This window comes from Simochromis diagramma, unplaced genomic scaffold (assembly GCF_900408965.1).
Source record: "Simochromis diagramma unplaced genomic scaffold, fSimDia1.1 OVJJ01000293.1, whole genome shotgun sequence".
NCBI classification, from domain to species: domain Eukaryota; kingdom Metazoa; phylum Chordata; class Actinopteri; order Cichliformes; family Cichlidae; genus Simochromis; species Simochromis diagramma.
This window is the reverse complement of record NW_024386801.1, coordinates 26,134,880-26,150,493: the sequence shown is the minus strand read 5'-3', so window position 1 is coordinate 26,150,493 and position 15,614 is coordinate 26,134,880. Positions and strand designations below refer to the sequence as shown.

At 39.6% G+C, this 15,614-nt stretch overlaps 1 protein-coding gene across 1 annotated transcript; it reads left to right on the top strand.

The window, feature by feature from the left end:
* The first annotated feature begins 5,602 nt into the window (after positions 1-5,602).
* Positions 5,603-8,626, top strand: nkx6.1 (NK6 homeobox 1). The gene is made up of 3 exons (XM_040024918.1): positions 5,603-6,320; positions 6,439-6,611; positions 7,243-8,626. The coding sequence occupies exons 1-3, from the start codon at positions 5,780-5,782 to the stop codon at positions 7,489-7,491; spliced, it is 963 nt and encodes a 320-aa protein (XP_039880852.1). The 5' UTR covers positions 5,603-5,779; the 3' UTR covers positions 7,492-8,626.
* The last annotated feature ends 6,988 nt before the right edge of the window (positions 8,627-15,614 follow it).

Here is a 15,614-nt window from a genome sequence, read left to right as displayed (position 1 = left end):
ATCACACACAGGTGCACTCTATTTAGTCATTAGCACTCATCAGGCAATGTCTATGGACAACTGACTGCACTCAGACCAAAGGGAGCTGAATAATTACGCACACCCCACTTTTCAGTTATTTATTTGTAAGAAATGTTTGGAATCATGTATGATTTTTGTTCCACTTCTCACGTGTACACCACTTTGTGTTGGTCTTTCACGTGGAATTCCAATAAAATTGATTCATGTTTGTGGCTGTAATGTGACAAAATGTGGGAAAGTTCAAGGGGGCCGAATACTTTTGCAAGCCACTGTATCTAATAGACTCCAATTTGTTCATGTATATAGAGAATGTTCTTCACACACTGCGGTTAATTATGGAGTTCCACAGGGTTCAGTACTAGAACCAGTTCTGTTTACATTATACATGCTTCCCTTAGGCAATATCGTTGTATACTATCCCTTAGGCATAGCATACATTTTCACTGCTATACAGATTCTTACTCTGGATGACATTGCTTTGGCCTCCAGTAACACTGTGAGGAACCTTGGAGTGATTTTTGACCAGGATATGTCCTTCAATGCACATATTTAACAAATATGTTGGACTTCTTTCTTCCATTTGCGCAACATCTTTAAAATTAGAAATATCCTGTCTCAGAGTGACGCTGAAAAACTAGTTCATGCATTTATTACTTCTAGGCTGAAATCAAATCAATTTATTTATATAGCACTTTTCACAGGATAAAAACCACAAAGTGCTTCACAGTAATATAAAAAAGAAATACATAAAATACATTAATAATAAAACACACAGCACAAATCTAATTAAAAGCCAATCTAAATAAATGAGTCTTAAGCTGCTTTTTTAAAAGAATAAATACAATCAAGGCAACGTAATGATGGAGGGAGAGCATTCCACAACCTGGGGGCCACCGCTCTAAAAGATCTATCACCTCTAGTCTTAAAAAGAGTTTGTGGGACTACCAACAGCCTTTGATTAGAAGATCTCAGGCTGCGAGAGGGAGCGTGGGGTTCTAAAAGATCAGAAATGTAAGCAGGGGCATCACAATTCAAAGCTTTAAAAGTCAGTACCAAGATTTTAAAATGAATTCTAAAATGTACTGGAAGCCAGTGTAATGAACGTAACACTGGTGTAATGTGCTCTCTTTTTCGTGTCTTAGTTAAAAGCCTTGCAGCAGCATTCTGGACTAACTGGAGACGGTCAAGATTCCTTTTGCTCAAACAAAGAAAAAGGCTGTTACAATAATCTAAGCGAGATGAATTAAAAGTATGAATAACCATTTCTAACTCAGATTTAGACAGCAAAGTTCGCAGTTTGGAGATGTTTCTTAGCTGAAAAAGGCAGTTCCTAATTAACTGGCGAGAGTGTTGTTCTAGGGACATGAACTACTGTAATTCATTATTATCAGGATGTCCTAAAAACTCCCTGAAAAACCTTCAGTTAATCCAAAATGCTGCAGCAAGAGTACTGACAGGGACTAGAAAGAGAGAGCATATTTCTCCTGTTTTGGCTTCCCTTCATTGGCTTCCTGTTAAATCCAGAATTGAATTCAAAATCCTGGTCCTCACATACAAGGTCTTAAATAATCAGGCCCCATCTTATCTTAATGACCTTGTAGTACCATATCACCCTATTAGAGCGCTTCGCTCTCACACTGCAGGCTTACTTGTTGTTCCTAGAGTATTTAAAAGTAGACTGGGAGGGAGAGCCTTCAGTTTTCAGGCCCCTCTACTATGGAACCAGCTTCCAGACTGGATTCAGGAGACAGACACTATCTCTACTTTTAAGATTAGGCTTCAAATGTTCTGTTTGGTAGAGCATATAGTTATAGGCTGGACCACGTGACCCTGAATCCTTCCTTAGTTATGTTGCTGTGTTGTGAGTTATGTTGCTGTGATTTGATGATATATAAATAAAACTGAATTGAAATCTTGTAGGTCCCACAGTCTGAGAAACAGTGACACAGCTGATCACTGTGATTTATTATAAAATAATGCAAACAACTCTTCAAAGGTGTTTATTTAGTTTCACTGCGGGATTAAATCTTTGTGCGAGTGTAAAGTTGAGCTCAGTGAAGTCAAAGAGAAGGCTCCGTCCAGTCTCTATCAGTGTTTCTGTGACACGTTCATAAACTCATAAACACTAAACTGCAGCTGCTGGTCGTGAACTCGGCTGACTTCATGTTTCCAGGATTTACACATATGTCTTCAACACTGTAGGATTTTCATACAGGTAGTCTCATTAAGCTGATTACAAGGCACGTGTATAAAATGAACCCCGTGTGCTGACACAGTCTGACCAGAGGGGGGCGCCTGCGCACTGCTGATTTTGTGTTTCAGTCTCTTTCAGCAGGTTGAAGCATCTTCCTGATCATCATCATAACACAACACCATAATTTAATCTGTCCAGCTGCTCCAGATTACTTTATTATTTCTCTCCAACAATTCTCTTATCAAAAATACAAAATCAATAAACTTATAAACAGAATCAATCTGAGGTCTGTCGAGTTAAATTTTTTATTTGCATAAATGCATCGAGCCTGAAATATTATTATTAATTATTAGTAGTTTATTGTAATCAATAACACATTTTCTCAAAGATTCAAAGATTTAAAAACAAAATCGTTTGTTGATTTAAAGGATTTTCAAAACATTATTTAATTACTGTTATTAGCAGCAGTATTATGTCTCTGTACTGTGGTAACACTGGGTGAACTTAAAATGACTCAAAGTAATCTATTACATCTAAACTAAAGTAACCTGAATCAAGCAGTGCTTCATATTTTCCATGTTTTGTGTTAATGATCAGCTGTGATGTCATCACTCCATCTGGTTCTATACAGGAGCAGAGGTTTGAAGTTTAGGAAAATGGAAGCAATAAAACAGATTTTTTTTTTACTTTATTCGTTTTTTATTCTTATTTATCACCGAAGACCTGCTAGATTTAATTAATTTATTAATTAAAAACTAATGAAGCCTAATTTTTCCTTAGTTGCAGGCTGCAGTGTAGCCTGAGAGATCAAATCTAGGGCTGGGTGTGACATCACTTCCTGTTACTGTTTTCTGTGACTCATTTGTTTCTGGCTCTGTCACATTTACATGTTAGAGGAACAAACAGGAAAATCTGCCCCACATCTGCCAGAGGGAGGGGTTTATTTTGTTTCAACGACAACAACAGGTATTCCAAAAAAAAAGAGAAAGATAATATATTAATAATATATTATAAATGATCATATTTTCACCTCAGTAATTATATTAGAGGTGAACATCATTATCATTGATTATTAATTGTTTGTGGATGATGAAGCGAATAAATAGAAAATCAGCAGTAAATGAGTGTTAAAAAAACGTCTCTTCATGATCCCCCAGAAGGACCTGCTGCACTTCTTTATGCTGCAGCTTTTCACATTTCCAATATTTCCTTCAAAATAAAAGCCTGAAATGAGTTCCAAACCCAGGGCTCGAGTCCCCGTAAAGGGTCACAAGGAAATTTTGAGCGGTCATGAGAAAGTTTGAAGAGATTAAATTAAAGCGGAGAACTTAAGACAGGAAATGACTCAGATCTTTGTGACTAACCGTCCAGATGTTTACAGAGGCTGAGCTCATGTTTGACCTGCAGGGTTTTTATCTCAGATTTTTTTTAGTTTAGAGCTGAAACACAAACACGTTCCTCTTAGGTCTGATCCACAGCCCGACGGTCGAGGCTGCCACTCTCAGAATTTATTTGTTCGTTCATTTCATGCATGAATTACACTGTAAAAACAAAAAGAAAAAAAGGGGGCGGGGGGGGGGGGGGGTGGAGGTTTCTGTAAAATTGAAAAATTTAACGTGTAGTTAAAAAAAAAAACAGAAAATATGGAAAATAATTTTTTAAATAATAATAACATGAAAAAAATTTTCATTTTAAAACTGTTTACACTGTATTTTACAGTTGTTGTTGTTTTGGTTTTTTCTGCGTGTGCGCTGTTAATAATCTTTATTGTTTAAAATGATAATGTTCAAATGTTCCTCTGGAAAAAACTAACTAACTTCATTTTGCAGTTTTAAAAATACACTTTAGCTTCCATTTACGTTTATAAGAAGTTTTTAAAAATAGAAATTAAATAAAATCCAGCCTTTCCTTTAAACCTTTAGTTTGAATAATCTTCTGGTCTGTGTGTGTTGTTATGGATAAACTCTCCCAGCTACTAAGATTTGCCCCACAAAATTGGATTTGGTCCTCAGTGACCTGCTGGATGTTAAACTGTTTATAAAACCAGCGGTCATTTATCCGTGCGGTGTACAGGGCACATGAACGCAACACAATCTGAGCCCTCTGAATTTTAAAAGAAATCTTGACCCTTAAACATTTACTGACTTTATCTTTAATAAAATTTGCTAAACTTTTATTTCTAAATGTAAAGCTGTGTGACCGATCATCTTTAACTCACCATTCTTACGTTAACTGAAAGTAACAGCAGCTTATTCAATTACAGACAAACTAAAGCTAATACATAATAAATAAACAAAGGTCAGCTTTACTTCTTGCAAAAAAGCAGTGTCAGCATAACAATGAAAGTTATATTAGACTGTTTGTTTTAAGAATTCAGGAGAAGTCAGACACATTTAATATTTTATATCAAAGTAAGAGCGCTCTAATTAATTTTAAGTTAAGCAGTTTGTACAGATTTAATTTAGTAAATGTTATTATAAATAAACTCAAAGATTATACAATAATTAACCTAAAAATGTATGAATTAAGTTTAACGCATTAATTTGAATCAACCAAAAACAGTTCTGGAAACACTGTTGTTTGTTTGTTTGTTTGTTTGTTTGTTTGTTTGTTTGTATATGCATTTCTTTTCTTCTTCTTTTTTTTGTTGCTGTTATAACCAAATTTCCCCTTGTGGGACAATTAAAGGATTCTTCTGTTCTTCTATTCTATTCTACAAAGTGGCATCAAACCATCAAGCAGCACTTTCCTTTTTCCTTTCCATGAAATCAGAGTCATGTGGATAATTATTATAAAATGAATTTAATGTTCTTGGTGATTCTTCCGAAATATAAGCGTTGCTATTGCAGCGCCCCCTGCTGGCTAGTGTTTGTCTGTTTAGATTTAAAATAATTAAAAAATATTTTCATTTATTAAGACAAATTTTAGTATATTTTATTAAACAGTAAAGTGTGACTGAAATCATGTTTATTATTTCAATCATAAAAGCAGAGTGTGTTTAAATTTTTTTTCATGCATTTTAATTTCCACTATTTTACTTTATTTTATTTTACTTTATTTCATTTCTTTCTATCTCATTTTATTTTGTTTTAATAACCGGCCTGGTTTTGCTCCTCTGATTATTTAAATCATACTTTTGTCTCTGACCTTTAAATTCTCGTTTTTCTCTTTCTTCACATTTTTTTTATTTCCCATCACTCATCTCATTTCTGCTCAGCCAATCACGAGGCCCTCCTGAACCGGGAACGTCTACGTCACCCCCAGGTTAACCAATCCGGAGACACCACCCCTGCCCGTCCCCAGCCCCCCTCCCCGTCCTCCTGTTCTCCCTCCTCTCTAATTTGGGGCTGATAGTCTCGCGCGGATGATCAGCTGTTATTATCTCACGCAACTCGCGGGCGGAAGCAGCGCGTGCGCCTGGTGCCTATCCGGGACTCGGAGCTGGACTCAGGCTGTCTGCATAGAGGACCGTGGTGGGATTAGAGCGCAGAGCGGCCCGGGATGGGCTCAGAGCGGCGTTAGTGCGCGCCCCTGCCCGCAGAGCCCGGCCCGCCCCCCGGGGGGATGTTAGCGGCGGGTCCGATGGACGGGTCCCGTCAGAGCGCCTTCCTCCTCAGCACGCCCCCCCTGGCTGCTCTGCATAGCATGACCGAGATGAAGACCCCGCTGTACCCGGCCTACCCGCTCTCCTCCGGTGGCCCCGCCTCCTCTACCTCACCGGCTACCACCTCCCCGAACCCGGGCGGCATGGCCGCAGCCTCCCCGGGCATCAAGAGCTCCACCGGCCCGTCCTCCGGGCTCGGCTCCCCGCAACAGTGCTCCTCTGCCACCCCGCACGGAATTAACGACATCCTGAACCGGCCCTGCGCCACCTCCGCCGGGGCCTCCGCCTCCTCCTCCGCGGGGATCCTGACGGGTCTGCCCAGGTTCAGCAGCCTCAGCCCGCCACCTCCCCCCGGGCTCTACTTCAGCCCCTCCGCGGCCGCCGTGGCCGTGGCCCGGTACCCGAAGCCCCTGGCGGACCTGCCAGGCAGGACGCCCATCTTCTGGCCGGGGGTGATGCAGAGCCCCCACTGGAGGGACGCTAGGTTCGCGTGCTCGCCCCGTGAGTGGAAAACAAGTGTTAGATCCCAGAAACATGACGTACAATAAAATAATAGAACAGAATAGAAGCAGGCTATGGGCTGTGTGTACTGAATGTCTGTGTCGGCCTCTCGTTTCAGATCAGAGCTCTGTCTTATTGGACAAAGACGGCAAACGGAAGCACACGCGGCCCACGTTCTCCGGGCAGCAGATCTTCGCCCTGGAAAAAACTTTCGAACAAACGAAATATCTGGCGGGCCCCGAGAGAGCCCGGCTGGCCTACTCCCTGGGCATGACCGAGAGCCAGGTCAAGGTAACCGACACCCCTATTTCAATATGTGCTGCTGCTTACCCGTCTGCTTCCACAAACGGGACTTTCACTGTGTTTGTGGGTAAATCGCAGAGAATTCATCAATCATTATATCAGGGGTTTTTCCTTTCCCACTTTTTGTAAAGCGGGCTTGAATCCAAGTTTTTCAGCTAAAATTCAGGTTTTAATTTTCCTGTCTCACAATAAAATTATTTAATTAATTTGAAGCAAAAACATTTTTTTACAATCATGTGTACGTTGTTTTAAGTTATTTATCTTGTAACTTATATCTTATTTTTAGGTTTAGGTAAGTTATTATTTTTGAGCTTTAGCTCACAATTTTAACCTTTTACATGCATCGGGTCAGAATTCGTGTTTTTAATTAAATCTGAGTTCAAAAGAGGAAAATTAATTATAGAAAGAATGATGACTTAACCTGTCACAGTTTAAATCTGCCTTTATAAATAAAGTTTCTCATATTTAATAAGCTGCCGTTTAGTCGCCTGTATTGGTTTCTGTAGTTTCTGTAGGAATTTAAATGTGAAAACTGGGACTGTTTCCTGTCTTAGCTTTAAATAATAAAAGCTAAATCATCAGAAATGTGAGTGGGCTTCTGTGTGTGCCGCCGCCGCAGGTGTGGTTCCAGAACCGGAGGACGAAGTGGCGGAAGAAGCACGCGGCAGAGATGGCCTCCGCCAAGAAGAAGCAGGACTCTGAGACTGAGCGGCTCAAGGGCACTTCGGACAACGAAGACGAGGACGACGAGTACAACAAGCCGCTGGACCCGAACTCCGACGACGAGAAAATCACACAGCTGCTCAAGAAACACAAGCCCGCGAGCTCCGCGCTGCTGCTGCACGCGCCCGACACGGACAGCTCCTAACCGGACCGGAAGTCCGAACTCAGCTGAAGTCACGTGAGCTTACCTGAACGACAGACTGGTTTTTACCTGCGGGCCGGAGCGGACTGTAAATATGAGTGAGTGGACAGAAATGTGAATATTTAAATTTAATGTTTTTCTACTTTTCATTTGGGTTTAACCCCCACCCCTTTCCCACCACCAACACCACCCCGCTGCGGCTCCTTGAAGGCCTCTCAGGAGGAGACCATGAACGCAGCACGTGTACAGACACAAACGGCGCAAACATTTAAATTTTTTTATTATTGTTTTTTTTCTGCTCGCGCACATTTTATTTATATGTTCTGGGTTGTGAGTTGCGTCTGCGCAGTTGTGTACCCCGCAGGCTCATGTAATGCACTTTTATTGAATAAAAAAAGAACTGCAGGTGTTTGCTTTGTGTCGCTGATGCTCGGCTTCATCTGAGGCGGATTCTGGATTTCCTTTTTAAACCCGGCTGAAATCACGCAGAAAACATGGACGATTTTGTAGTTTTGGGGGGCTTTTTCTCTCCTTCGGCTGTCGGTGTTTGTGCGCAGTCACACCCGGCTGCACGCTGCTCTGTCCCGGCTTCAGTCCCGACCAGTCCGCGCTCCCGGGTAACACCACCCTCAGCGGTAACACCACCCTCGCCACCGCTCAATTAAATCCGAGTTCTGTTTCCTGATCAGCGCTCAGCTGATGAATTTTAATTCTGTGATTCTAACGCAGGGTCGAGTTTTTTGTTTTTCTGGAAATATTTTATACATTTAGGATAATAATTAAAGAGCGGATATGAACGTTAATGACTTTAAATCCTGTTTTTCAGTTTTGTTTTGTTTTTTTCGTCTCCGGCATGTTTTAATGCGCAGCTCTGTGCTCTCTTCTTCTCAGTCTAAATTATATTTTCGCACATTTTTACACGTAAAACGCAGAACATGGGGATACATTTCAGTCAACGGGAACTCCGTTTTAAACTGCCGCTGAAAATATGAAAATAATATTTAAAAGTAGTTAAAAATAAAGTCCGAGCTGTAGCTCGGAGGATTCTTCCTGACATTTGATCGCTGATTTCTTTTCCCCATATTCAGTTGGTTTTTCATTTTTAATGCTAAACATTAATTTAATCGTTTTAATGACTATTTATCACGTGACTAAATTTATAAAACCTATTATTTATTGTATAATTTATAATTATTTTTATTTTTCTCTCCTCAAGGTAAAGAAACAAATGTCATTTTTCCTTTTTTGTGCTTCTGAATTTTTATTTTTGAATTAAATGTGAAACGTGAAACACACAGCAGATCTGAGGACAGACTCAGAGATCAGCTGATCGAGACGAATTATGATGAATAATAAATTCCTGTGTCAAACAGAAACAGAGAAAAACTGACGAGACACGAAAAACTGCGGCAAAAATGAGGCAAAAATAATAAAGCATAAGAACCGGGTTTTTTAATCCCCGTCAGCTTATCACAGAGCAGCATTCATTTATTATTAAAATTATAATTTGTGAAAGCCAAAGAGAGCGAGATCTGAACTTCCGTGTTTATAAATGTAGCGGTCTTGAAGCTGAAATCTTTAATAATAATAATTTTATCTATTATTATTATTATTATTATTATTATTATGCTTTCTGCTGTCATTGTGTCCACGGCGCTGTTGTTTCGGTGCTCCTGGCCGGCTGAACATACAGATGACTTTTTTATGCACTTTTATTCTATTTACATTTTTTAAAATCGTTTTAAAGGATCGTTTTAAAATGTGTGACTTTCAGTAATTAATGAGGTGAATTAATCCATTAATTGACTGGTTGATGGAAATGGTTTAAACATTTTTCTGAGGTAGCCTATAAATTTAGAGTCCAGCTCAAGCCGTGACCTCGTGCAGCTCCAGCTGTTTGTGCTCAGCTGAGTATAAATGAATAAGCCAGACAAACGAAGAAGAAGTCCCGAAGTGATGTTTGTCTCGTTTTTCTTTGTTTTGATGAATCGGTGACCATAAGCATCTCTCAGAGCTCCACTTCCTCTCTCCCTTTAAAACGAGCTAGAGGCCGGGGAGGACTTCATCCCGGGCTCCTCCCGCGGACTCCTCCTCACAGCTGGGCTCATCCTGGTTGAAGGATCCAGATGTTCTCTGAACATCAGCTCACTTATGTGGAGCTTCTGATTTTATTATTTGATAGTATTATTAAAGTAATGCTTGGTTACATGAACCCTTCACAGCACCAAGCATTACTTTAATAACTGATATGAATAATTACAAAAATGAAACTGATGAATAACAGAAAAAAGGACTACATTTTTAATCTATAATTTTCCAGCAGAGAAAAATTATTAATTATTATTTTTAATGAACAATTCCAAATGTTATTTTTTCCGTGTATTTTATGAAACTGACAGAGCATAAAATATTTAGTCTTCATCTGCTTTTTATTTTTAAAACAAAAAACAAAAACATCTTCATCTTTTATTTATTAAATCTGCTGCCGATTGATTTCCTGTCAGCTGAACGGCTCTCATCCTTCCATTTGTGGGGTTCTGCTCGGGCTACTGCGAGGCTCAGAGGGGCCCAGAGTCACATTTCAGGCCCCAGAGGAGCTTCATTCGGCCCTGACTCGGACCTGTGGCACTTCAGGCCTTCACTGAGCATCTGAGGCCCCACAGGGGTCCAGCCCCTCGTGTTTGGCACCTCTGTGGAGCTTCTCAACAGGAAGAAAAATGTTTAATTTTTAATGGACCAAATGAGACGAAACAGAAGAGAAAATAAAAGATTGAAATGTAAAAAAAGTATTGAGTATTTGTAATAAAGCTGGAAGAACCAACCAATCGATTGATTTATTGATTAGTTTGCAGCTGTTTAGTGATGAATGATTTTATGTTTCATGCAGTTTTTTCCCCTGTTAGAAGATCATCTTTTAACTTTTTGTTGTACAAACACGACACATGAGGAGAAATCAGTCAGCAGCCTGATGGACGGGGAAGCTGCTGGCCTTCTAACACCTTCACATCGACCCCAGCTGCTGTCAGGGGCTCATCCTCCTTCATCCTCCATCATCACAGCCAGAGACACTTTTAATGGTTTTAATGGTTTTTCTGGTTGGCGTCATAGAGGACGAGGCTTCGAGACATTTCCATGGATGAAGAAGCTGCCGGAGGCTCAAACGTATTTTCCTCAGCAGATGTTTGGATTTCCCAAACACAGTTCCTCATCTTCATCCTTCATCATCGAGCTTTCCTCCTGAAGCTCGCTGCAAGCCAACCTTTCCTCAAAAAATTCCAGAAATTTTATATTAAAAGTGATAACAAATAAAATAAAATAATTTTGTTTGTTTTTGCATCTGGACAGAGATGGAAGAGACTCGTCAGGAATCATGAAATAAATGTAAACAAAAAACTCCTCTGTGCTGAAACTTGTTCTGTATTCAAAGACAGCTTGTCTGTGTACATAGTCAGATTACTGCTGTAACATGTAACTGAGCCGCTCTGGATTTTTCTCTGATCTGTGATCGTTTCATTCATTAACTCCTTACATGGTTTCCTGCAGGATGTGAAGTATTTTCTCCTTTTTTATTGGCTGTTTCAGATCTCTGCTGGCCGCATCAACATCAGCTTCTGAAACATGACTTTTACAGGCAGATCTAAAATCTACACTCTCACATGTTACTGCACTTTAAACTTAATCTAACAGGAACGAAGAGAAACAAGGCACTCACTTCCAGCAGCTGCTACATCAGCAATTTAAAACAATTAACATAATTTTTTTAAACAATTAAAATCAAGATGTATTTTAAAGTTAAATTAAAATCAAATGTAATTAAAATTTAAAAATAAACATTTAAAAGTAAATTTTATTTTAAAAGTAATTACTATGTAATTTAATCAAAATAAAGCCACAGAAAAAAATGGAGGCACAGAAATAAACTTTTTGGAGCGTATCACATCCAAGAAATTTAATCTTTGAGTTTATGAAAATAGAGTTTAAGCAAAAACATTTTTAGTTTGAGTTCCAGATTTTTAAATTTTTCACTTTTCTTTGATAATTGTCTGGATTTATGGTCCAGGTTTCACTGTTTTAATTTATGTTTTGGCTGGCTAGAGAAGATTTAACAGATGAATAAATCTAGCTGATGATATTTAAAACCTGGAGAATTAAACATATCAGACGTTTCTGCACAGCAGTGTCTGCAGGGCAAGGTCTGAGGGCTGCTGATTGGTTGGTTAATGAGGAAGACCATCATTGGAGGCTCCGACGTGTGTTACAGAGGAGATGATGAGCATTGCTGAGGTTCCCAACACGAGGGGCAGGACCCCGAACAGGCACATGAGAGCTGCAACAATGAGCCGATTAATCAGCAGTCAATGGGCAGACATGTGACCTGTGCATGCGATCAGGTGAAGCATCCGGCTTCAGTGTGCTAATCTAACAGAGATGATAAATGCAGTGATTTATTGATGCATTAAATATGAACAAAATCAAATCTTTGTTCATATTTCTGCTCCATCTTTGTTTTTTCTTAGAGCCTTCCAGAGCAGCTTTGTATGATTCACAGTTCAAAATAATCCTTCTTTACCTCTAACTGAGCCTGTCTACAGGGCCTCAAACAAGCTCTTTCAGCTTTCTTCTGGTTGGTGGCCCCTCATAAACAACAGGCGGGTCAGGTTTGCTTTTTTTGTGGGTTTTGTTACGTAGGGCACAGCTCTGAAGTTCAGGACCATGAAGCCGCCTCTAAGCGTGCTTTGCTTTAGCATTGGGGTGTATTTAGTTTTATTGAATAACAATCAAGGCCAGCAGTCGTCTGCTTCAAACAGTAAAGGTTGAGCGTCTCAAACTGACGTGAGACGGCTCTTTGGTTTGTGCATTTCTCATTAAATTATGCACATGAAACTCAGTTGGACAAATCTGCCTCAAAACCGAACAGGAAAATAAATATTTAATCTAATTTCTGTCTGTATTTATGAAAACACAGCCTTCCTTCTGAAATTAATCTTTGAATCTAGTGGAATCCATGCAAATATGAACCTTTTCCAACTCTGAGACAGTAAAAGATTACCCTGAGGTCCCCTAATAAAAGCTTGGAGGACATTTCTGAGATATTCTCACCTCACTGAGTGTTCTGACTCATTAGCAGCAGTGAGATAACAGTGATGTTTGAAGGTGTCTGTGGACTCCAGCTGTGGAACAATATCCAATTAAAATCCTTGAATTCACTCAGCAACCCTGGAGCTCCATCTTCTTGGACAGTCTGTTAGTACAGTAACCTCACAGCAGCCATATTATTGGCCACATTATGTAATTAAAAATGCTCCAAAAGGCTCCAAATGAAGCTAGTAAACAGTTAGCAGCTAGAGTCCCCTGTCAATCAGAGGCCACACCTCTAATTATGCAAACTTTAAGCCTTAAAACAATTTTAAAAGCTGAGCTTCATGAAGGAGGAAATATTTTGTGCTTTGAAAAACAAGAATATAATTTAAAAGTAAATGAAAAGTAGAGGATCTATGATAGCGCCCTGTGGAACATGCCCCATTCTGTTTTTTTACCCACAGTAATCTCTTATAGTTGCATCAGGTTTCACTTAAACACCTTTAACATATCTGTAATACAACATATAACAATTGAAAGAAGCCCCTTATTAGTAAAATAATAAATGGAATAATTGGCTCCAGTGCCAATGGGCTGATTTGTTTTATTTATTAATTTCTTATGTGTCCAGTGTTTTTAAAATACCGCAATATTGGAATTTTGAAATTGCAGTGTGACATAAAAGTGTTTGAATGACATCAAAGTGATGCGGGTTAAAGGGCAAATGTCAGAGTGGGGTCAAAATCACTGTGCTGAGAGTTTGTGTTCTCATGAAGGAAACATGCAGCATGTGGTTAGTTTAAGGACAGGCAGAAAGTTGAAAATCTGAAGATTATGCCGGATTCTGCAACGCCTGGCTGTGATAAACTTTCCAACCAGATGCTGGTTATAGCCTTTAGAGTCACGCCTGTTAGAAGTTCATAAAAAACAGAAACATTTTCCGTCAGAATTAAATTACCATGTGACTCTTACAGCCAATCACCTGCCATACTGCTGTGTGTGCATCACATGACCTCCAGTTTGTTCTCACGTTGAGTTGAAGGCCAGAGAAACACTTAGAACAGACTGTTCATGTTGTTCCTCGTGTTTCCAGCTTTGGATCTCCAGGACTGTGGAACATTTGCTTCAGGGTTTCTCCTGCACGCCTGGATTTTCATCCCCTCCCTGCTTCAAAGAATCATTTTTGTACCCGTTTTTTCTTCTTCTTTTTTTTTAAAATTCCTTATTTAGCTACTCAAACAAAAACAGATGTTCGGTGACAGAAGGCGACACTGATCATATTTTCTCTGTAAAACAAGAAGCAGCGAGCAGAAACCAACTCAAACCTGTTGCAACTCACCTGTTGACTTCCACCTGATCTTTCCGTGTCTGTATGCGTGACTAATGCGTATGCCGACCTTTATAAAGAGCCCATTGACGGGCTCTCAGTTGACTGTGTACTACAAGAGATTACACACAAGGACATGTGTCCCGGGGGCCGCAGCTCCCACACATGGCAGCCTTATCTCCCTGAATGCTGCCTGGAGCCGTGTGATAAGGAGCGCCCTGGGATCCTCCATTATGAGCTGTGGTGGCGATGGTGGCGCTCTGAGCAGTCCCCCTTTAAGCACATTCATGGTTGAGTGGAAACATTGTGCAGCTGTGATTCCTGCAGCGTTCCTCTGCTCTCTGAGAGCTGTCAGAGAGGAAATACTCTCACTGCTAACTGGTGTGTGTGCTACAGCAGCTTAATGACAGCCTCTGAAATCATTAACCAATCCTGTGTGAAGAGGAGGAGGAGGAGGTGTTAAAGCAGGTGCTCCTCCAGCAGGAGCACCTGTGATGGAGGAGATGATCTGTTATCAGCCTGGGCCGCTGACCTCGCTCACTGATAACCTCTTTATTGGAGCTTCAGCTCCTGTAGAAGCTCCTCTGCATGAACAGGTGTCCTCACCTGCAAACAAACTGGAAATGAGTTCAAAACTAAAGAAGGTTATCATGGAGACAGAATTCAACTGTTATTGTTTTCAATGACATAAAATGTTTTCTAAAATGACAGTTTTTACACTGCTTTTACTGTGAAAGTCAAATTATTTGTTGTAATATGAAAGTTTCTCTCTTAATGCAAAAGAAGCCATCAGATTTTAAAATAAAGATTTAAATAAATATTTAAAAATATTTAAAGATTAAAACATGTGTTTGTCCATCCCATCACATTAATGTATTTCTGCCAGCCATGTGGTGTTATAATCCAGGGAATAGTATCCATCTTCTTCACCTCATAACTGCTTTTGTGTTACCTGCTGATAGAGTGGAACTACGCTGCTCTCACAGCTGAATATGACATTTAAACGTATAACAATATTAAAATAAAATAAGTGTCGAATTTGCAAATTATGTTTTATTATAGGTCTTTTATGCTATTAAATAAAAATTATGTTTTGGGCTTTGATCAGAAATCAAACATTTCCAGGGCCAATGCGTACAGTCTGGATTACCTCAGCTGAAAAGTAGCAGACCTCGTCTCAGACTGTGTGAATGCTTCTATTTACAGATGATACATAGTTTTATACTCACTTTTTTTTTATTATTCTTGTTATTTCAGTGGGTTTTTTTCTTCTCATACTCCTACCTTGCCACATTTCACAGGTAAATATTTTCTGATTTTACTTCATTATGTTTGCTTCCCAGCTGTTAGCCTGATCTGTTAGCCTGCTGACCTTTTCAGGTTTCTGAGCTTTCAGTTTCTGTCTGCTGGTTCTTATTTATCAGTGCAGAAAACTTTGAAAATAAATACAATAGGCATGGGTAAGGGCTCAGTGATTATGATTTTGGCTTCTAAAGATTGTGAAGATATGTCATAAAATATTTATGTTCTTTTTGCACTAATTTTTACTGTGAAGCTTGTATTTAATTTCCTTTACAGAACTGCATTGTTACTGCTCCCCCCAAATCCAGTGTCAGTCATAGTTTATTTTACTTCCTGCCAAGATGACCAAAAACAAAGCCTGAATTCAACATGATCTATGAGGCGAAGGAAAGCCCCTGGAGAGCCAAGAATCTAGCAA

What these genes read in the sequence shown, in the direction of transcription:
- nkx6.1 (XM_040024918.1), top strand. Translation starts at nt 5,780, where the DNA reads ATGTTAGCGGCGGGTCCGATGGACGGGTCCCGTCAGAGCGCCTTCCTC. An exon ending in TAGGTTCGCGTGCTCGCCCC is followed by an intron (nt 6,321 to 6,438) that starts GTGAGTGGAAAA and finishes CTCTCGTTTCAG; the next exon opens with ATCAGAGCTCTGTCTTATTG. An exon ending in TGACCGAGAGCCAGGTCAAG is followed by an intron (nt 6,612 to 7,242) that starts GTAACCGACACC and finishes CCGCCGCCGCAG; the next exon opens with GTGTGGTTCCAGAACCGGAG.